At 47.7% G+C, this 24,065-nt stretch overlaps 1 protein-coding gene across 1 annotated transcript in view; it reads left to right on the forward strand.

Annotated features, from left to right (window-relative positions):
* Positions 1 to 24,065, forward strand: part of mbd2 (methyl-CpG binding domain protein 2) — a 132,334-nt gene that overhangs the window by 46,172 nt on the left and 62,097 nt on the right. Inside the window, exon 4 of the mRNA XM_064977290.1 lies at positions 19,845 to 19,935. Coding sequence (XP_064833362.1) covers positions 19,845 to 19,935 — 91 coding nt within the window. The remainder of the gene's footprint in view (positions 1 to 19,844; positions 19,936 to 24,065) is intronic.

Consider the following 24,065-nt stretch of genomic DNA (forward strand, 5'->3'; position numbering starts at 1 on the left):
ACTAGACAGTATACTCTCAGAGTACAGGTGGTGTTATCCTACTAGACAGTATACTCTCTGAGTACAGGTGGTGTTATCCTACTAGACAGTATACTCTCTGAGTACAGGTGGTGTTATCCTAGTAGACAGTAGACAGTAGACTCTCAGAGTACAGGTGGTGTTATCCTAGTAGACAGTAGACTCTCTGAGTACAGGTGGTGTTATCCTAGTAGACAGTAGACAGTATACTCTCTGAGTACAGGTGGTGTTATCCTAGTAGACAGTAGACTCTCAGAGTACAGGTGGTGTTATCCTAGTAGACAGTAGACAGTAGACTCTCAGAGTACAGGTGGTGTTATCCTACTAGACAATATACTCTCAGAGTACAGGTGGTGTTATCCTAGTAGACAGTATACTCTCAGAGTACAGGTGGTGTTATCCTACTAGACAGTATACTCTCAGAGTACAGGTGGTGTTATCCTACTAGACGGTATACTCTCAGAGTACAGGTGGTGTTATCCTACTAGACAGTATACTCTCTGAGTACAGGTGGTGTTATCCTACTAGACAGTATACTCTCAGAGTACAGGTGGTGTTATCCTACTAGACAGTATACTCTCAGAGTACAGGTGGTGTTATCCTACTAGACGGTATACTCTCAGAGTACAGGTGGTGTTATCCTAGTAGACAGTAGACAGTAGACTCTCAGAGTACAGGTGGTGTTATCCTAGTAGACAGTAGACTCTCTGAGTACAGGTGGTGTTATCCTAGTAGACAGTAGACAGTATACTCTCAGAGTACAGGTGGTGTTATCCTAGTAGACAGTAGACTCTCTGAGTACAGGTGGTGTTATCCTAGTAGACAGTAGACAGTAGACTCTCAGAGTACAGGTGGTGTTATCCTACTAGACAATATACTCTCAGAGTACAGGTGGTGTTATCCTAGTAGACAGTATACTCTCAGAGTACAGGTGGTGTTATCCTACTAGACAGTAGACTCTCAGAGTACAGGTGGTGTTATCCTAGTAGACAGTAGACAGTATACTCTCAGAGTACAGTTGGTGTTATCCTACTAGACTGTAGACTCTCAGAGTACAGGTGGTGTTATCCTAGTAGACAGTAGACTCTCTGAGTACAGGTGGTGTTATCCTAGTAGACAGTAGACAGTAGACTCTCAGAGTACAGGTGGTGTTATCCTAGTAGACAGTAGACTCTCTGAGTACAGGTGGTGTTATCCTACTAGACAGTAGACTCTCAGAGTACAGGTGGTGTTATCCTACTAGACAATATACTCTCAGAGTACAGGTGGTGTTATCCTACTAGACAGTATACTCTCTGAGTACAGGTGGTGTTATCCTAGTAGACAGTAGACAGTAGACTCTCAGAGTACAGGTGGTGTTATCCTAGTAGACAGTATACTCTCAGAGTACAGGTGGTGTTATCCTAGTAGACAGTAGACAATATACTCTCAGAGTACAGGTGGTGTTATCCTAGTAGACAGTAGACTCTCAGAGTACAGGTGGTGTTATCCTAGTAGACAGTAGACAGTAGACTCTCAGAGTACAGGTGGTGTTATCCTAGTAGACAGTATACTCTCAGAGTACAGGTGGTTTTATCCTACTAGACAGTAGACTCTCAGAGTACAGGTGGTGTTATCCTACTAGACAGTAGACTCTCAGAGTACAGGTGGTGTTATCCTAGTAGACAGTAGACTCTCTGAGTACAGGTGGTGTTATCCTAGTAGACAGTAGACAGTATACTCTCAGAGTACAGGTGGTGTTATCCTACTAGACAGTATACTCTCAGAGTACAGGTGGTGTTATCCTACTAGACAGTATACTCTCAGAGTACAGGTGGTGTTATCCTACTAGACAGTATACTCTCAGAGTACAGGTGGTGTTATCCTAGTAGACAGTATACTCTCAGAGTACAGGTGGTGTTATCCTAGTAGACAGTAGACAGTATACTCTCAGAGTACAGGTGGTGTTATCCTAGTAGACAGTAGACTCTCTGAGTACAGGTGGTGTTATCCTAGTAGACAGTAGACAGTAGACTCTCAGAGTACAGGTGGTGTTATCCTAGTAGACAGTAGACTCTCAGAGTACAGGTGGTGTTATCCTAGTAGACAGTAGACAGTAGACTCTCAGAGTACTGGTGGTGTTATCCTACTAGACAGTAGACAGTAGACTCTCAGAGTACAGGTGGTGTTATCCTACTAGACAGTATACTCTCAGAGTACAGGTGGTGTTATCCTACTAGACAGTAGACAGTATACTCTCAGAGTACAGGTGGTGTTATCCTAGTAGACAGTAGACAGTATACTCTCAGAGTACAGGTGGTGTTATCCTACTAGACAGTATACTCTCTGAGTACAGGTGGTGTTATCCTAGTAGACAGTAGACAGTAGACTCTCAGAGTACAGGTGGTGTTATCCTAGTAGACAGTAGACAGTAGACTCTCTGAGTACAGCTGGTGTTATCCTACTAGACAGTAGACAGTAGACTCTCTGAGTACAGGTGGTGTTATCCTAGTAGACAGTAGACTCTCAGAGTACAGGTGGTGTTATCCTAGTAGACAGTAGACAGTATACTCTCAGAGTACAGGTGGTGTTATCCTACTAGACAGTAGACTCTCAGAGTACAGGTGGTGTTATCCTACTAGACAGTAGACAGTATACTCTCTGAGTACAGGTGGTGTTATCCTACTAGACAGTAGACTCTCTGAGTACAGGTGGTGTTATCCTACTAGATTGTAGACAGTATACTCTCAGAGTACAAGTGGTGTTATCCTACTAGACAGTAGACAGTATACTCTCAGAGTACTGGTGGTGTTATCCTACTAGACAGTATACTCTCAGAGTACAGCTGGTGTTATCCTACTAGACAGTATACTCTCAGAGTACTGGTGGTGTTATCCTACTAGACAGTATACTCTCAGAGTACAGGTGGTGTTATCCTACTAGACAGTATACTCTCAGAGTACAGGTGGTGTTATCCTACTAGACAGTATACTCTCAGAGTACAGGTGGTGTTATCCTAGTAGACAGTAGACAGTATACTCTCAGAGTACAGGTGGTGTTATCCTACTAGACAGTATACTCTCTGAGTACAGGTGGTGTTATCCTACTAGACAGTATACTCTCAGAGTACAGGTGGTGTTATCCTACTAGACAGTATACTCTCTGAGTACAGGTGGTGTTATCCTACTAGACAGTATACTCTCAGAGTACAGGTGGTGTTATCCTACTAGACAGTATACTCTCAGAGTACAGGTGGTGTTATCCTACTAGACGGTATACTCTCAGAGTACAGGTGGTGTTATCCTACTAGACAGTATACTCTCTGAGTACAGGTGGTGTTATCCTACTAGACAGTATACTCTCAGAGTACAGGTGGTGTTATCCTACTAGACAGTATACTCTCAGAGTACAGGTGGTGTTATCCTACTAGACGGTATACTCTCAGAGTACAGGTGGTGTTATCCTAGTAGACAGTAGACAGTAGACTCTCAGAGTACAGGTGGTGTTATCCTAGTAGACAGTAGACTCTCTGAGTACAGGTGGTGTTATCCTAGTAGACAGTAGACAGTATACTCTCAGAGTACAGGTGGTGTTATCCTAGTAGACAGTAGACTCTCTGAGTACAGGTGGTGTTATCCTAGTAGACAGTAGACAGTAGACTCTCAGAGTACAGGTGGTGTTATCCTACTAGACAATATACTCTCAGAGTACAGGTGGTGTTATCCTAGTAGACAGTATACTCTCAGAGTACAGGTGGTGTTATCCTACTAGACAGTATACTCTCAGAGTACAGGTGGTGTTATCCTACTAGACGGTATACTCTCAGAGTACAGGTGGTGTTATCCTACTAGACAGTATACTCTCTGAGTACAGGTGGTGTTATCCTACTAGACAGTATACTCTCAGAGTACAGGTGGTGTTATCCTACTAGACAGTATACTCTCAGAGTACAGGTGGTGTTATCCTACTAGACAGTAGACAGTATACTCTCAGAGTACAGGTGGTGTTATCCTAGTAGACAGTAGACTCTCTGAGTACAGGTGGTGTTATCCTAGTAGACAGTAGACAGTAGACTCTCAGAGTACAGGTGGTGTTATCCTACTAGACAATATACTCTCAGAGTACAGGTGGTGTTATCCTAGTAGACAGTATACTCTCAGAGTACAGGTGGTGTTATCCTACTAGACAGTATACTCTCAGAGTACAGGTGGTGTTATCCTACTAGACGGTATACTCTCAGAGTACAGGTGGTGTTATCCTACTAGACAGTATACTCTCTGAGTACAGGTGGTGTTATCCTACTAGACAGTATACTCTCAGAGTACAGGTGGTGTTATCCTACTAGACAGTATACTCTCAGAGTACAGGTGGTGTTATCCTACTAGACGGTATACTCTCAGAGTACAGGTGGTGTTATCCTAGTAGACAGTAGACAGTAGACTCTCAGAGTACAGGTGGTGTTATCCTAGTAGACAGTAGACTCTCTGAGTACAGGTGGTGTTATCCTAGTAGACAGTAGACAGTATACTCTCAGAGTACAGGTGGTGTTATCCTAGTAGACAGTAGACTCTCAGAGTACAGGTGGTGTTATCCTAGTAGACAGTAGACAGTATACTCTCAGAGTACAGGTGGTGTTATCCTACTAGACAGTAGACTCTCAGAGTACAGGTGGTGTTATCCTACTAGACAGTATACTCTCAGAGTACAGGTGGTGTTATCCTAGTAGACAGTAGACAGTATACTCTCAGAGTACAGGTGGTGTTATCCTAGTAGACAGTAGACAGTAGACTCTCAGAGTACAGGTGGTGTTATCCTACTAGACAGTATACTCTCAGAGTACAGGTGGTGTTATCCTACTAGACAGTAGACAGTAGACTCTCTGAGTACAAGTGGTTTTATCCTACTAGACAGTAGACTGTAGACTCTCTGAGTACAGGTGGTGTTATCCTACTAGAAAGTATACTCTCAGAGTACAGGTGGTGTTATCCTAGTAGACAGTAGACAGTATACTCTCAGAGTACAGGTGGTGTTATCCTACTAGACAGTATACTCTCAGAGTACAGGTGGTGTTATCCTACTAGACAGTAGACAGTATACTCTCAGAGTACAGGTGGTGTTATCCTACTAGATAGTATACTCTCAGAGTACAGGTGGTGTTATCCTAGTAGACAGTAGACTGTAGACTCTCAGAGTACAGGTGGTGTTATCCTACTAGATAGTATACTCTCAGAGTACAGGTGGTGTTATCCTACTAGACAGTATACTCTCAGAGTACAGGTGGTGTTATCCTAGTAGACAGTAGACTGTAGACTCTCTGAGTACAGGTGGTGTTATCCTACTAGAAAGTATACTCTCAGAGTACAGGTGGTGTTATCCTAGTAGACAGTAGACAGTATACTCTCAGAGTACAGGTGGTGTTATCCTACTAGATAGTATACTCTCAGAGTACAGGTGGTGTTATCCTACTAGACAGTAGACAGTATACTCTCAGAGTACAGGTGGTGTTATCCTACTAGACAGTATACTCTCAGAGTACAGGTGGTGTTATCCTAGTAGACAGTAGACAGTAGACTCTCAGAGTACAAGTGGTGTTAACCTACTAGACAGTAGACAGTATACTCTCAGATTACAGGTGGTGTTATCCTACTAGATTGTAGACAGTATACTCTCAGAGTACAAGTGGTGTTAACCTACTAGACAGTAGACAGTATACTCTCAGAGTACAGGTGGTGTTATCCTACTAGACTGTAGACTCTGAGTACAGGTGGTGTTATCCTACTAGATTGTAGACAGTATACTCTCAGAGTACAAGTGGTGTTAACCTACTAGACAGTATACTCTCAGAGTACAGGTGGTGTTATCCTACTAGACTGTAGACTCTGAGTACAGGTGGTGTTATCCTACTAGATTGTAGACAGTATACTCTCAGAGTACAAGTGGTGTTAACCTACTAGACAGTAGACAGTATACTCTCAGAGTACAGGTGGTGTTATCCTACTAGACTGTAGACTCTCAGAGTACAGGTGGTGTTATCCTACTAGACAGTATACTCTCAGAGTACAAGTGGTGTTATCCTACTAGATAGTATACTCTCACAGACTGTCTGTCTGCGAGGCAAGCTGGCTGGCTGGGTTGCTGGCCGTCTTACTGTGTGAAGTTGAGGCTGTCTGTCTGTCTGTCTGTCTGTCTGTCTGTCTGTCTGTCTGTCTGTCTGTCGCTGAGGCTGTCTGTGTGGTGCTGAGGCTGTCTGTGTGATGCTGTGGCTGGCTGGCTGTCTGTGTGATGCTGTGGCTGGCTGGCTGGCTGGCTGTGTGATGCTGAGGCTGGCTGTTTGTCTGTCTGTGTGATGCTGTGGCTGGCTTGCTGTCGGTCTGTGTGATGATGTGGCTTGCTGTCTGTCTGTGTGATGCTGAGGCTGGCTGTCTGTCTGTGTGATGCTGAGGCTGGCTGTCTATCTGTGTGAGGCTGAGGCTGGCTGGCTGTCTGTCTGACGCTGAGGCTGGCTGGCTGTCTGTGTGAAGCTGAGGCTGTCTGTCTGTCTGTCTGTCTGTCTGTGTGATGCTGAGGCTGGCTGGCTGTCTGTGTGACGCTGAGGCTGGCTGTCTGTCTGTCTGTGTGAGGCTGGCTGTCTGTCTGTGTGATGCTGAGGCTGTCTGGCTGTCTGTGTGATGCTGAGGCTGTCTGGCTGTCTGTGTGATGCTGAGGCTGGCTGGCTGTCTGTCTGTGTGATGCTGAGGCTGGCTGGCTGTCTGTCTGTGTGATGCTGAGGCTGGCTGGCTGTCTGTCTGTGTGATGCTGAGGCTGGCTGGCTGTCTGTGTGATGCTGAGGCTGGCTGGCTGTCTGTGTGATGCTGAGGCTGGCTGTCTGTGTGATGCTGAGGCTGTCGGACTCCCCTTCCTACTTACCCCCTCTCCACCCACTCCTCCCTAAAGACCCCCCTTCCTACTCACCCCCTCCCCCCCTTCCTACTCACCCCCTCTCCACCCACTCCTCCCTGAAAACCCCCCCTTCCTACTCACCCCCCTCTCCACCCACTCCTTCCTGAAGACCTCCCCCTTCCCACTCACCCCCATCTCTCCCCCCCCACCCCCCTCCTACTCACCCCCCTCTCCCCTTGCCTTTAACCTTTCACGAAATTACTGTGGGGAAATGGGGGTTGGCTGTCACCCTGGCAACAGCCAATTAGGTGTGAAGACATTATCATAGGTGATAAAGAGCTGGGTAATAAAGTGGCGTTCTGCTCATCAGGGAAAAGGAGAAGCTAGAGGGGAATAGACGAGATGGAGACACTGATCCATAGATGACGACTGTGTGTGTGTGTTGGGGTTAGGATGTGTGTGTGTGAGAGAGAGTATGTGTGTGTGTAAACCTCACCGGGGGACAGGGGATTAACCTCACCTGGGGGACGGGGTATAAACCTCACCGGGGGAGGGGGATTAACCTCACTGGGGGACGGGGTATAAACCTCACCGGGGGAGGGGGTATAAACCTCACCGGGGGACGGGGTATAAACCTCACCGGGGGACAGGGGATTAACCTCACCGGGGGGACGGGGGATTAACCTCACCGGGGGACGGGGTATAAACCTCACCGGGGGACAGGGGATTAACCTCACCGGGGGGACGGGGGATTAACCTCACTGGGGGACGGGGTATAAACCTCACCGGGGGAGGGGGTATAAACCTCACCGGGGGACGGGGTATAAACCTCACCGGGGGAGGGGGTATAAACCTCACTGGGGGACGGGGTATAAACCTCACCGGGGGACGGGGTATAAACCTCACTGGGGGACGGGGTATAAACCTCACTGGGGGAGGGGGTATAAACCTCACTGGGGGAGGGGGTATAAACCTCACCGGGGGACGGGGTATAAACCTCACCGGGGGACGGGGTATAAACCTCACCGGGGGACGGGGTATAAACCTCACCGGGGGACGGGGTATAAACCTCACCGGGGGACGGGGTATAAACCTCACAGGGGGACGGGGTATAAACCTCACTGGGGGACGGGGTATAAACCTCACTGGGGGACGGGGTATAAACCTCACGGGGGGACGGGGTATAAACCTCACTGGGGGACGGGGTATAAACCTCACTGGGGGACGGGGTATAAACCTCACTGGGGGACGGGGTATAAACCTCACTGGGGGACGGGGTATAAACCTCACTGGGGGACGGGGTATAAACCTCACCGGGGGGGGGTATAAACCTCACTGGGGGACGGGGTATAAACCTCACCGGGGGAGGGGGTATAAACCTCACCGGGGACGGGGTATAAACCTCACCGGGGGACGGGGTATAAACCTCACCGGGGGACGGGGTATAAACCTCACTGGGGGACGGGGTATAAACCTCACTGGGGGAGGGGGTATAAACCTCACTGGGGGACGGGGTATAAACCTCACTGGGGGAGGGGGTATAAACCTCACTGGGGACGGGGTATAAACCTCACTGGGGGACGGGGTATAAACCTCACTGGGGGACGGGGTATAAACCTCACTGGGGGACGGGGTATAAACCTCACTGGGGGACGGGGTATAAACCTCACTGGGGGACGGGGGACGGGGTATAAACCTCACCACCGGGGGACGGGGTATAAACCTCACTGGGGACGGGGTATAAACCTCACTGGGGGAGGGGGTATAAACCTCACTGGGGGACGGGGTATAAACCTCACTGGGGGAGGGGGTATAAACCTCACTGGGGGACGGGGTATAAACCTCACTGGGGGAGGGGGTATAAACCTCACTGGGGGAGGGGGTATTAACCTCACTGGGGGAGGGGGATTAACCTCACTGGGGGACGGGGACGGGGTATAAACCTCACCGGGGGACGGGGTATAAACCTCACTGGGGGACGGGGTATAAACCTCACTGGGGGACGGGGGACGGGGTATAAACCTCACTGGGGGACGGGGTATAAACCTCACTGGGGGACGGGGTATAAACCTCACTGGGGGACGGGGTATAAACCTCACCGGGGGACGGGGTATAAACCTCACTGGGGGAGGGGGTATAAACCTCACTGGGGACGGGGTATAAACCTCACTGGGGGACGGGGTATAAACCTCACCGGGGGAGGGGGTATAAACCTCACTGGGGGACGGGGTATAAACCTCACTGGGGGACGGGGTATAAACCTCACTGGGGGACGGGGTATAAACCTCACTGGGGGACGGGGTATAAACCTCACTGGGGGAGGGGGTATAAACCTCACTGGGGAGGGGGATAAACCTCACTGGGGGACGGGGTATAAACCTCACTGGGGGACGGGGTATAAACCTCACCGGGGGGGGGTATAAACCTCACTGGGGGAGGGGGTATAAACCTCACTGGGGGAGGGGGTATAAACCTCACTGGGGGAGGGGGTATAAACCTCACTGGGGGAGGGGGTATAAACCTCACCGGGGGAGGGGGTATAAACCTCACCGGGGGAGGGGGTATAAACCTCACCGGGGGAGGGGGTATAAACCTCACCGGGGGGGGGTATAAACCTCACCGGGGGAGGGGGTATAAACCTCACCGGGGGCGGGGGTATAAACCTCACTGGTGGAGGGGGTATAAACCTCACCGGGGGACGGGGTATAAACCTCACTGGGGGACGGGGTATAAACCTCACTGGGGAGGGGGTATAAACCTCACTGGGGGACGGGGGGTATAAACCTCACTGGGGGACGGGGGACGGGGTATAAACCTCACTGGGGACGGGGACGGGGTATAAACCTCACTGGGGACGGGGGACGGGGTATAAACCTCACTGGGGGACGGGGACGGGGTATAAACCTCACTGGGGGACGGGGTATAAACCTCACTGGGGGAGGGGGTATAAACCTCACTGGGGGACGGGGTATAAACCTCACTGGGGGACGGGGTATAAACCTCACTGGGGGACGGGGTATAAACCTCACTGGGGGAGGGGGTATAAACCTCACTGGGGGACGGGGTATAAACCTCACCGGGGGGCGGGGACGGAGTATAAACCTCACTGGGGGACGGGGTATAAACCTCACTGGGGGAGGGGGTATAAACCTCACTGGGGGAGGGGGTATAAACCTCACTGGGGGACGGGGTATAAACCTCACTGGGGGGGGGTATAAACCTCACTGGGGGACGGGGGACGGGGTATAAACCTCACCGGGGGACAGGGTATAAACCTCACCGGGGACGGGGTATAAACCTCACTGGGGGACGGGGTATAAACCTCACTGGGGGACAGGGTATAAACCTCACTGGGGACGGGGTATAAACCTCACTGGGGGACGGGGTATAAACCTCACCGGGGGGGGGTATAAACCTCACTGGGGGACGGGGGTATAAACCTCACTGGGGGACGGGGTATAAACCTCACTGGGGGACGGGGTATAAACCTCACTGGGGGACGGGGTATAAACCTCACCGGGGAGGGGGTATAAACCTCACTGGGGACGGGGTATAAACCTCACCGGGGGACGGGGTATAAACCTCACTGGGGGACGGGGTATAAACCTCACTGGGGGACGGGGTATAAACCTCACCGGGGGAGGGGGTATAAACCTCACCGGGGGGGACGGGGACGGGGTATAAACCTCACCGGGGGAGGGGGTATAAACCTCACCGGGGGACGGGGTATAAACCTCACTGGGGGAGGGGGTATAAACCTCACCGGGGGAGGGGGTATAAACCTCACTGGGGGAGGGGGTATAAACCTCACTGGGGGATGGGGTATAAACCTCACTGGGGGACGGGGTATAAACCTCACTGGGGGACGGGGTATAAACCTCACTGGGGGACGGGGTATAAACCTCACTGGGGGACGGGGTATAAACCTCACTGGGGGACGGGGTATAAACCTCACTGGGGGAGGGGGTATAAACCTCACTGGGGGATGGGGTATAAACCTCACTGGGGGACGGGGGACGGGGTATAAACCTCACCGGGGACGGGGTATAAACCTCACTGGGGGACGGGGTATAAACCTCACTGGGGGAGGGGGTATAAACCTCACTGGGGGAGGGGGTATAAACCTCACTGGGGGAGGGGTATAAACCTCACTGGGGGACGGGGTATAAACCTCACTGGGGGAGGGGTATAAACCTCACTGGTGGAGGGGGTATAAACCTCACCGGGGGACGGGGTATAAACCTCACTGGGGGACGGGGTATAAACCTCACTGGGGGAGGGGGTATAAACCTCACTGGGGGACGGGGGGTATAAACCTCACTGGGGGACGGGGTATAAACCTCACTGGGGGGACAGGGTATAAACCTCACTGGGGGACGGGGGACGGGGTATAAACCTCACCGGGGGACAGGGTATAAACCTCACCGGGGGACGGGGTATAAACCTCACTGGGGGACGGGGTATAAACCTCACTGGGGGGACAGGGTATAAACCTCACTGGGGGACGGGGTATAAACCTCACTGGGGGACGGGGTATAAACCTCACTGGGGGACGGGGGACGGGGTATAAACCTCACTGGGGGACGGGGGACGGGGTATAAACCTCACTGGGGGACGGGGGACGGGGTATAAACCTCACTGGGGGACGGGGTATAAACCTCACTGGGGGACGGGGTATAAACCTCACTGGGGGAGGGGGTATAAACCTCACTGGGGGACGGGGTATAAACCTCACTGGGGGAGGGGGTATAAACCTCACTGGGGGACGGGGTATAAACCTCACTGGGGGAGGGGGTATAAACCTCACTGGGGGAGGGGGTATTAACCTCACTGGGGGAGGGGGGATTAACCTCACTGGGGGACGGGGGACGGGGTATAAACCTCACCGGGGGACGGGGTATAAACCTCACTGGGGGACGGGGTATAAACCTCACTGGGGGACGGGGGACGGGGTATAAACCTCACTGGGGGACGGGGTATAAACCTCACTGGGGGACGGGGTATAAACCTCACTGGGGGACGGGGTATAAACCTCACCGGGGGACGGGGTATAAACCTCACTGGGGGAGGGGGTATAAACCTCACTGGGGGACGGGGTATAAACCTCACTGGGGGACAGGGTATAAACCTCACTGGGGGACGGGGTATAAACCTCACTGGGGGACGGGGTATAAACCTCACTGGGGGAGGGGGTATAAACCTCACTGGGGGACGGGGTATAAACCTCACCGGGGGACGGGGTATAAACCTCACTGGGGGACGGGGTATAAACCTCACCGGGGGGCGGGGGACGGAGTATAAACCTCACTGGGGGACGGGGTATAAACCTCACTGGGGGAGGGGGTATAAACCTCACTGGGGGAGGGGGTATAAACCTCACTGGGGGACGGGGTATAAACCTCACTGGGGGAGGGGGTATAAACCTCACTGGGGGACGGGGGACGGGGTATAAACCTCACCGGGGACAGGGTATAAACCTCACCGGGGGACGGGGTATAAACCTCACTGGGGGACGGGGTATAAACCTCACTGGGGGGACAGGGTATAAACCTCACTGGGGGACGGGGTATAAACCTCACTGGGGGACGGGGTATAAACCTCACCGGGGGGAGGGGGTATAAACCTCACTGGGGGAGGGGGTATAAACCTCACTGGGGGGGGGTATAAACCTCACTGGGGGACGGGGGTATAAACCTCACTGGGGGACGGGGTATAAACCTCACTGGGGGACGGGGTATAAACCTTACTGGGGGACGGGGTATAAACCTCACCGGGGGAGGGGGTATAAACCTCACCGGGGGGACGGTGGACGGGGTATAAACCTCACCGGGGGAGGGGGTATAAACCTCACCGGGGGACGGGGTATAAACCTCACTGGGGGAGGGGGTATAAACCTCACCGGGGGAGGGGGTATAAACCTCACTGGGGGAGGGGGTATAAACCTCACTGGGGGATGGGGTATAAACCTCACTGGGGGAGGGGGTATAAACCTCACCGGGGGACAGGGTATAAACCTCACCGGGGACGGGGTATAAACCTCACTGGGGGACGGGGTATAAACCTCACTGGGGGACAGGGTATAAACCTCACTGGGGGACGGGGTATAAACCTCACTGGGGGACGGGGTATAAACCTCACTGGGGGGGGGGACGGGGTATAAACCTCACTGGGGGGACGGGGACGGGGTATAAACCTCACTGGGGGACGGGGGACGGGGTATAAACCTCACTGGGGGACGGGGTATAAACCTCACTGGGGGATGGGGTATAAACCTCACTGGGGGAGGGGGTATAAACCTCACTGGGGGACGGGGTATAAACCTCACTGGGGGAGGGGGTATAAACCTCACTGGGGGACGGGGTATAAACCTCACTGGGGGAGGGGGTATAAACCTCACTGGGGGGGGGTATTAACCTCACTGGGGGAGGGGGATTAACCTCACTGGGGGACGGGGGACGGGGTATAAACCTCACCGGGGGACGGGGTATAAACCTCACTGGGGGACGGGGTATAAACCTCACTGGGGACGGGGACGGGGTATAAACCTCACTGGGGGACGGGGTATAAACCTCACTGGGGGACGGGGTATAAACCTCACTGGGGGACGGGGTATAAACCTCACCGGGGGACGGGGTATAAACCTCACTGGGGGAGGGGGTATAAACCTCACTGGGGGACGGGGGTATAAACCTCACTGGGGGACGGGGTATAAACCTCACTGGGGGACGGGGTATAAACCTCACTGGGGGACGGGGTATAAACCTCACTGGGGGAGGGGGTATAAACCTCACTGGGGGACGGGGTATAAACCTCACAGGGGGACGGGGTATAAACCTCACTGGGGGACGGGGTATAAACCTCACCGGGGGGGGGACGGAGTATAAACCTCACTGGGGGACGGGGTATAAACCTCACTGGGGGAGGGGGTATAAACCTCACTGGGGGAGGGGTATAAACCTCACTGGGGGACGGGGTATAAACCTCACTGGGGGAGGGGGTATAAACCTCACTGGGGGACGGGGGACGGGGTATAAACCTCACCGGGGGACAGGGTATAAACCTCACCGGGGGACGGGGTATAAACCTCACTGGGGGACGGGGTATAAACCTCACTGGGGGGACAGGGTATAAACCTCACTGGGGGACGGGGTATAAACCTCACTGGGGGACGGGGTATAAACCTCACCGGGGGAGGGGGTATAAACCTCACTGGGGGAGGGGGTATAAACCTCACTGGGGGACGGGGTATAAACCTCACTGGGGACGGGGTATAAACCTCACTGGGGGACGGGGTATAAACCTCACTGGGGGACGGGGTATAAACCTCACCGGGGAGGGGGTATAAACCTCACTGGGGGAGGGGGTATAAACCTCACTGGGGGACGGGGTATAAACCTCACTGGGGGAGGGGGGATAAACCGCCACACAGATTTAGATTGTCTTTAATAAGATATGAACTAATAAGAGATGAACTATTGATCACTGACATTGTTATCAAGCAGCTAACGTTTTGAGCCAGCGCTTTAGATCCCCAGCATCCCCCGTCCCCCGCCCCCCCGCCCCCGTCCCCCGCCCCCGCCCCCCGTCCCCCCCCCGCCCCCTGCCCCCTGCCCCCCTTCAGTCATTTTGGTTAAATAACAGGTTATCTATGGTAACTTTGGTCATTTAGACTTGAATATACAATACCAGTTAAAGGTTTGGACACATCTTCTCATTCCAGGTTTAAAAAAAATTATTCTTAAACTATTTTCTACATTGTGGAATAATATTGAAAACATCAAAACTATGAAATAACACATATGGAATCATATAGTAACCAAAAAAGTGTTAAACCAAGTCCATCAAGAACAGCTCAAATAAGCAAAGAGAAACGACAGTCCGTCATTACTTTAAGACGTGAAGGTCAGTCAATCCGGAAAATGTCATGAACTTTAAAAGTTCCTTCAAGGCAGTCGCAAAAACCCATCAAATTTGATGATGAAACTGTCTCTCATGAGGACCACAGGAAAGCAAGACCCAGAGCTGCAGAGGATAGGCCTCAGAAAATGCAGCCTCAGAAAATGCAGCCTCAGAAAATGCAGCCTCAGAAAATGCAGCCTCAGAAAATGCAGCCTCAGAAAATGCAGCCTCAGAAAATGCAGCCTCAGAAAATGCAGCCTCAGAAAATGCAGCCTCAGAAAATGCAGCCTCAGAAAATGCAGCCTCAGAAAATGCAAGAATGCAAGTAAGAATAAAGAATAACCAGAATATATATACTCTAGTATAATTGTTGTATATCTGTGTCCATATTGTCCAGTAGTTTTTAGTGGATAGACTAGACTAGGTAGGGTAAACTAGTGGTTAGAGTGTAGAGGTGGTAGGGTAAACTAGTGGTTAGAGTGTAGAGGTGGTAGGGTAAACTAGTGGTTAGAGTGTAGAGGTGGTAGGGTAAACTGGTGGTTAGAGTGTAGAGGTGGTAGGGTAAACTAGTGGTTAGAGTGTAGAGGTGGTAGGGTAAACTAGTGGTTAGAGTGTAGAGGTGGTAGGGTAAACTAGTGGTTAGAGTGTAGAGGTGGTAGGGTAAACTGGTGGTTAGAGTGTAGAGGTGGTAGGGTAAACTAGTGGTTAGAGCGTTGGACAAGTTTGAATCCCCAAGCTGACAAGGTAAACATCTGTCGTTCTGCCCCTGTACAAGGCAGTTAACCCACTGTTCCCCTGTAGGCCGTCATTGGAAATAAGAATGTGTTCTTAACTGACTTGCCTAGTTAAATAAAGGTCAAATAAAATAAATAAAGTGGCTCAAGAGAAATTAGCCTAATTAATGAAAATAACATCTAATTAACATTGGCATTATTTTCAATGAACTCTGCAACTCATCCAGCTATAGACCAAAACATTTACAACCAATACATGTTGACATAGTAACATTTTTTTTAATGCTAATTATTATTTAATACTGAAACCCTCATATTAAACACTAATTGTATCCACTAAATGAATGTATCATATTTAGGATAATGATTTACAGCTTTGTCATTCGATTTTTTTTATTTTAAAATCATCTTATTTGATCATGGGGCCAGAGATTATTAAAGACACCGGTGATAATCTGAAGTACCCAAAATGACCACTAGATGTCCTGTGATAAAATACTTAAAATCCTTGAAAGTTACAACAATTCTGGTAGTTTACTGGTAAACTTTCAAAGGTTTCCACTAATACAGTCTCCCTTTGTTGACCCGATTTGTAACATTAGCAAGATGCAACACAACCTGTTCAATATGCAATATATGGCAGCAAGAAGTGGGCCTTTTCTTTACACAGTGTTATTGTTCCAACACTTTTGCTGCTCCACACGAAGTTCTGCCACGGCAGAGATATAGATCTATATATCTAGGGCTCTATATCTAGGTCTCTATATCTAGCTCTCTATATCTAGCTCTCTATATCTAGCTCTCTATATCTAGGTGTCTATATCTAGGCCTCTACATCCAGTTCTATAAATCTAGGTCTCTATATCTAGGTCTCTATATCTAGGTCTCTATATCTAGGTCTATATATCTAGGTCTCTATATCTAGGTCTCTATATCTAGGTCTCTATATCTAGGTCTCTATATCTAGGTCTCTATATCTAGGTCTATATATCGAGATCTATATATCTAGGTCTCTCTGACCAGGCAGAGATACATATCTAGGTGTCTATATCTAGGCCTCTACATCCAGTTCTATATATCTAGGTCTATAAATCTAGGTCTCTATATCTAGGCCTCTATATCTAGGCCTCTATATCTAGCCCTCTATATCTAGGTCTCTATATCTAGGTCTCTATATCTAGGTCTCTCTGACTAGGCAGCGATATCTAGGTCTCTCTGACTAGGCAGGGATATCTAGGTCTCTCTCACTAGGCAGGGATATCTAGGTCTCTCTCACTAGGCAGGGATATCTAGGTCTCTCTGACTAGGTCTCTATATCTTGGTCTCTCTGACTAGGCAGGGATATCTAGGTCTCTCTGACTAGGCAGGGATATCTAGGTCTCTATATCTAGGTCTCTATATCTAGGTCTCTCTGACTAGGCAGCGATATCTAGGTCTCTCTGACTAGGCAGGGATATCTAGGTCTCTCTCACTAGGCAGGGATATCTAGGTCTCTCTCACTAGGCAGGGATATCTAGGTCTCTCTGACTAGGTCTCTATATCTTGGTCTCTCTGACTAGGCAGCGATATCTAGGTCTCTCTGACTAGGCAGCGATATCTAGGTCTCTCTGACTAGGCAGGGATATCTAGGTCTCTCTCACTAGGCAGGGATATCTAGGTCTCTCTGACTAGGCAGGGATATCTAGGTCTCTCTGACTAGGCAGCGATATCTAGGTCTCTCTGACTAGGCAGCGATATCTAGGTCTCTCTGACTAGGTCTCTATATCTTGGTCTCTCTGACTAGGCAGGGATATCTAGGTCTCTCTGACTAGGTCTCTATATCTAGGTCTCTCTGACTAGGTCTCTATATCTAGGTCTCTCTGACTCGGCAGCGATATCTAGGTCTCTCTGACTAGGCAGCGATATCTAGGTCTCTCTGACTAGGCAGAGATATCTTGGACTCTCTGACTAGGCAGGGATATCTAGGTCTCTCTGACTAGGCAGGGATATCTAGGTCTCTCTGACTAGGTCTCTATATCTAGGTCTCTATGACTAGGCAGCGATATCTAGGTCTCTCTGACTAGGCAGCGATATCTAGGTCTCTCTGACTAGGCAGGGATATCTAGGTCTCTCTGACTAGGCAGGGATATCTAGGTCTCTCTGACTAGGCAGCGATATCTAGGTCTCTCTGACTAGGCAGGGATATCTAGGTCTCTCTGACTAGGCAGGGATATCTAGGTCTCTCTGACTAGGTCTCTATATCTAGGTCTCTATGACTAGGCAGCGATATCTAGGTCTCTCTGACTAGGCAGCGATATCTAGGTCTCTCTGACTAGGCAGGGATATCTAGGTCTCTCTGACTAGGCAGGGATATCTAGGTCTCTCTGACTCGGCAGCGATATCTAGGTCTCTCTGACTAGGCAGCGATATCTGGGTCTCTCTGACTAGGCCGAGATATCTTGGTCTCTCTGACTCGGCATGGATATCTAGGTCTCTCTGATTAGGCAGAGATATCTGGGTCTCTCTGACTAGGCAGATATATCTAGGTCTCTCTGACTAGGTCTCTCTATATCTAGGTCTCTCTGACTAGGCAGCGATATCTAGGTCTCTCTGACTAGGTCTCTATATCTAGGTCTCTATATCTAGGTCTCTGACTAGGTCTCTATATCTAGGTCTCTCTGACTAGGTCTCTATATCTAGGTCTCTCTGACTAGGCAGCGATATCTTGGTCTCTCTGACTAGGTCTCTCTATATCTAGGTCTCTCTGACTAGGTCTCTATATCTAGGTCTCTATATCTAGGTCTCTCTGACTAGGTCTCTATATCTAGGTCTCTCTGACTAGGTCTCTCTATATCTAGGTCTCTCTGACTAGGTCTCTCTATATCTAGGTCTCTCTGACTAGGTCTCTCTATATCTAGGTCTCTCTGACTAGGCCTATATCTGGTCTGGCTATGAGCCAGCAGAGTCACTTTTTTGGAGTAGAAGTGAATTGCCTCCTACATTTTTTCAAGAAGTGGGCAAAAGCGGAATGGCCTTGTATTGAAGTGAGGAAGATGCTACTGTGCCTCTCTCGAACTGGAAAGAGGATTCGTTTAGGACTAAGCAAAGGGAGACAGGCGATGGTTGGTTGATCTGCTACCGTCACACCCCTTTAGTGGAGCCATCCCCTACCATGCCTAAACACCCTCTGCCTCTGTGTTAGGGAAGGCTAGCATGGCTATTATGTGTCTCTTTTGGTCTCTCTCTCTGTCAGCCCGCTCGGCTCGTCTGGTTTTGAAGGTCTTGGTTGGCCCTAAGTCCAGCGGTTTCTTCTCTGTAGTGTTTCTGTTGCGGCTGCAGGATTTATACATCTAGGGGCCTGATAGATTTATAGCTAGGCATGAATGACCTCTCCAGTGTGATAAATACCATCCCTCTCCTCCTCTTCCTCACTGTTCTATCCCTCTCCTCCTCTTCCTCACTGTTCTATCCCTCTCCTTCTCTTCCTCCTCACTGTTCTATCCCTCCCCTCCTCTTCCTCACTGTTCTATCCCTCCCTTCCTCTTCCTCACTGTTCTATCCCTCTCCTCCTCTTCCTCCTTGTTCTATCCCTCTCCTCCTCTTCCTCCTCACTGTTCTATCCCTCTCCTCTTCCTCCTCACTGTTCTATCCCTCCCCTCCTCTTCCCCACCGTTCTATCCCTCCCCTCTTCCTCCTCACTGTTTTATCCCTCCCCTCCTCTTCCTCACTGTTCTATACCTCTCCTCTTCCTCACTGTTCTATCCCTCTCCTCCTCTTCCTCCTCACTGTTCTATCCCTCCCCTCCTCTTCCTCACTGTTCTATTCCTCTCCTCCTCTTCCTCACTGTTCTATCCCTCTCCTCCTCTTCCTCCTCACTGTTCTATCCCTCCCCTCCTCTTCCTCCTCACTGTTTTATCCCTCCCCTCCTCTTCCTCACTGTTCTATACCTCTCCTCTTCCTCACTGTTCTATCCCGCTCCTCCTCTTCCTCCTCACTGTTCTATCCCTCCCCTCCTCTTCCTCACTGTTCTATTCCTCCCCTGCTCTTCCTCACTGTTCTATCCCTCTCCTCCTCTTCCTCCTCTTCCTCACTGTTCTATCCCTCTCCTCCTCTTCCTCACCGTTATATCCCTCCCCTCTTCCTCCTCACTGTTTTATCCCTCTCCTCCTCTTCATCCTCTTCCTCACTGTTCTATCCCTCTCCTCCTCTTCCTCCTCTTCCTCACTGTTCTATCCCTCTCCTCCTCTTCCTCCTCTTCCTCACTGTTCTATCCCTCTCCTCCTCTTCCTCCTCTTCCTCACTGTTCTATCCCTCTCTTCCTCTTCCTCACTCATCACCTGTCTGTTGTGCTTGCAGCTGTTCTGGGAGAAGCGGTTGAAAGGCCTGCGGGTGTCAGCTATCACAGAAGAGGTCCTAAGGAGCATGGAGCTTCCCAAGGGTTTAACAAGTAGGAGCCCTGCCTGTCGTCTGTTTGTTTAGTTTCATTAGCCTATTATTACTAACATCAGGTTGTCAATCATGTTATAGTTGTACATAACCACATTATCATAGTCATAGTTATAATGTATTTGATCCATTATTAGTTCAATATATTTACAGATCTATTATGAATAAAATACACTGGACTGTCAGATAGAATACATATAAGTTGAAGTCTGTTTATTCATCATATATACCTGATATACATGAAGAACACAGTCTAATGACCTGATATACATGATATACATGAAGAACACAGTCTAATGACCTGATATACATGAAGAACACAGTCTAATGACCTGATATACATGAAGAACACAGTCTAATGACCTGATATACATGAAGAACACAGTCTAATGACCTGATATACATGAAGAACACAGTCTAATGACCTGATATACATGAAGAACACAGTCTAATGACCTGATATACATGAAGAACACAGTCTAATGACCTGATATACATGAAGAACACAGTCTAATGACCTGATATACATGAAGAACACAGTCTAATGACCTGATATACATGAAGAACACAGTCTAATGACCTGATATACATGAAGAACACAGTCTAATGACCTGATATACATGAAGAACACAGTCTAATGACCTGATATACATGATATACATGAAGAACACAGTCTAATGACCTGATATACATGAAGAGCACAGTCCAATGACCTGATATACATGAAGAACACAGTCTAATGACCTGATATACATGAAGAACACAGTCTAATGACCTGATATACATGAAGAACACAGTCTAATGACCTGATATACATGAAGAACACAGTCTAATGACCTGATATACATGAAGAACACAGTCTACTGACCTGATATACATGAAGAACACAGTCTAATGACCTGATATACATGAAGAACACAGTCTAATGACCTGATATACATGATATACATGAAGAACACAGTCTAATGACCTGATATACATGAAGAACACAGTCTAATGACCTGATATACATGATATACATGAAGAACACAGTCTAATGACCTGATATACATGAAGAACACAGTCTAATGACCTGATATACATGAAGAACACAGTCTAATGACCTGATATACATGAAGAACACAGTCTAATGACCTGATATACATGATATACATGAATAACACAGTCTAATGACCTGATATACATGAAGAACACAGTCTAATGACCTGATATACATGAAGAACACAGTCTAATGACCTGATATACCTGAAGAACACAGTCTAATGACCTGATATACATGAAGAACACAGTCTACTGACCTGATATACATGATATACATGAAGAACACAGTCTACTGACCTGATATACATGAATAACACAGTATAATGACCTGATATACATGAGGAACACAGTCTAATGACCTGATATACATGAAGAACACAGTCTAATGACCTGATATACATGAAGAACACAGTCTAATGACCTGATATACATGAAGAACACAGTCTAATGACCTGATATACATGAAGAACACAGTCTAATGACCTGATATACATGAAGAACACAGTCTAATGACCTGATATACATGAAGAACACAGTCTAATGACCTGATATACATGATATACATGAAGAACACAGTCTAATGACCTGATATACATGAAGAACACAGTCTACTGACCTGATATACATGAAGAACACAGTCTAATGACCTGATATACATGAAGAACACAGTCTAATGACCTGATATACATGATATACATGAAGAACACAGTCTAATGACCTGATATACATGAAGAACACAGTCTAATGACCTGATATACATGAAGAACACAGTCTAATGACCTGATATACATGAAGAACACAGTCTAATGACCAGATATACATGAAGAACACAGTCTAATGACCTGATATACATGAAGAACACAGTCTACTGACCTGATATACATGAAGAACACAGTCTAATGACCTGATATACATGAAGAACACAGTCTAATGACCTGATATACATGATATACATGAAGAACACAGTCTAATGACCTGGTATACATGAAGAACACAGTCTAATGACCTGATATACATGAAGAACACAGTCTAATGACCTGATATACATGAAGAACACAGTCTAATGACCTGATATACATGATATACATGATGAACACAGTCTAATGACCTGATATACATGAAGAACACAGTCTAATGACCTGATATACATGAAGAACACAGTCTAATGACCTGATATACATGAAGAACACAGTCTAATGACCTGATATACATGAAGAACACAGTCTAATGACCTGATATACATGAAGAACACAGTCTACTGACCTGATATACATGATATACATGAAGAACACAGTCTAATGACCTGATATACATGAAGAACACAGTCTAATGACCTGATATACATGAAGAACACAGTCTAATGACCTGATATACATGAAGAACACAGTCTAATGACCTGATATACATGAAGAACACAGTCTACTGACCTGATATACATGAAGAACACAGTCTAATGACCTGATATACATGAAGAACACAGTCTAATGACCTGATATACATGAAGAACACAGTCTAATGACCTGATATACATGAAGAACACAGTCTAATGACCTGATATACATGAAGAACACAGTCCAATGACCTGATATACATGAAGAACACAGTCTAATGACCTGATATACATGAAGAACCCAGTCTACTGACCTGATATACATGAAGAACACAGTCTAATGACCTGATATACATGATATACCTGAAGAACACAGTCTAATGACCTGATATACATGAAGAACACAGTCTAATGACCTGATATACATGAAGAACACAGTCTAATGACCTGATATACATGAAGAACACAGTCTACTGACCTGATATACATGAAGAACACAGTCTAATGACCTGATATACATGAAGAACACAGTCTAATGACCTGATATACATGAAGAACACAGTCTAATGACCTGATATACATGATATACATGAAGAACACAGTCTAATGACCTGATATACATGAATAACACAGTCTACTGACCTGATATACATGAAGAACACAGTCTAATGACCTGATATACATGAAGAACACAGTCTAATGACCTGATATACATGAAGAACACAGTCTACTGACCTGATATACATGAAGAACACAGTCTAATGACCTGATATACATGAAGAACACAGTCTACTGACCTGATATACATGAAGAACACAGTCTAATGACCTGATATACATGAAGAACACAGTCTAATGACCTGATATACATGAAGAACACAGTCTAATGACCTGATATACATGAAGAACACAGTCTAATGACCTGATATACATGAAGAACACAGTCTAATGACCTGATATACATGAAGAACACAGTCTAATGACCTGATATACATGAAGAACACAGTCTAATGACCTGATATACATGATATACCTGAAGAACACAGTCTAATGACCTGATATACATGAAGAACACAGTCTAATGACCTGATATACATGATATACATGAAGAACACAGTCTACTGACCTGATATACCTGAAGAACACAGTCTAATGACCTGATATACATGAAGAACACAGTCTAATGACCTGATATACAAGAAGAACACAGTCTAATGACCTGATATACATGAAGAACACAGTCTAATGACCTGATATACATGAAGAACACAGTCTAATGACCTGATATACATGAAGAACACAGTCTAATGACCTGATATACATGAAGAACACAGTCTAATGACCTGATATACATGAAGAACACAGTCTAATGACCTGATATACATGATATACATGAAGAACACAGTCTAATGACCTGATATACATGAAGAACACAGTCTACTGACCTGATATACATGAAGAACACAGTCTAATGACCTGATATACATGAAGAACACAGTCTAATGACCTGATATACATGAAGAACACAGTCTACTGACCTGATATACATGAAGAACACAGTCTAATGACCTGATATACATGAAGAACACAGTCTAATGACCTGATATACATGAAGAACACAGTCTAATGACCTGATATACATGAAGAACACAGTCTAATGACCTGATATACACGAAGAACACAGTCTAATGACCTGATATACATGAAGAACACAGTCTAATGACCTGATATACATGAAGAACACAGTCTAATGACCTGATA

This window comes from Oncorhynchus masou, chromosome 11 (assembly GCF_036934945.1).
Source record: "Oncorhynchus masou masou isolate Uvic2021 chromosome 11, UVic_Omas_1.1, whole genome shotgun sequence".
NCBI lineage: Eukaryota > Metazoa > Chordata > Actinopteri > Salmoniformes > Salmonidae > Oncorhynchus > Oncorhynchus masou.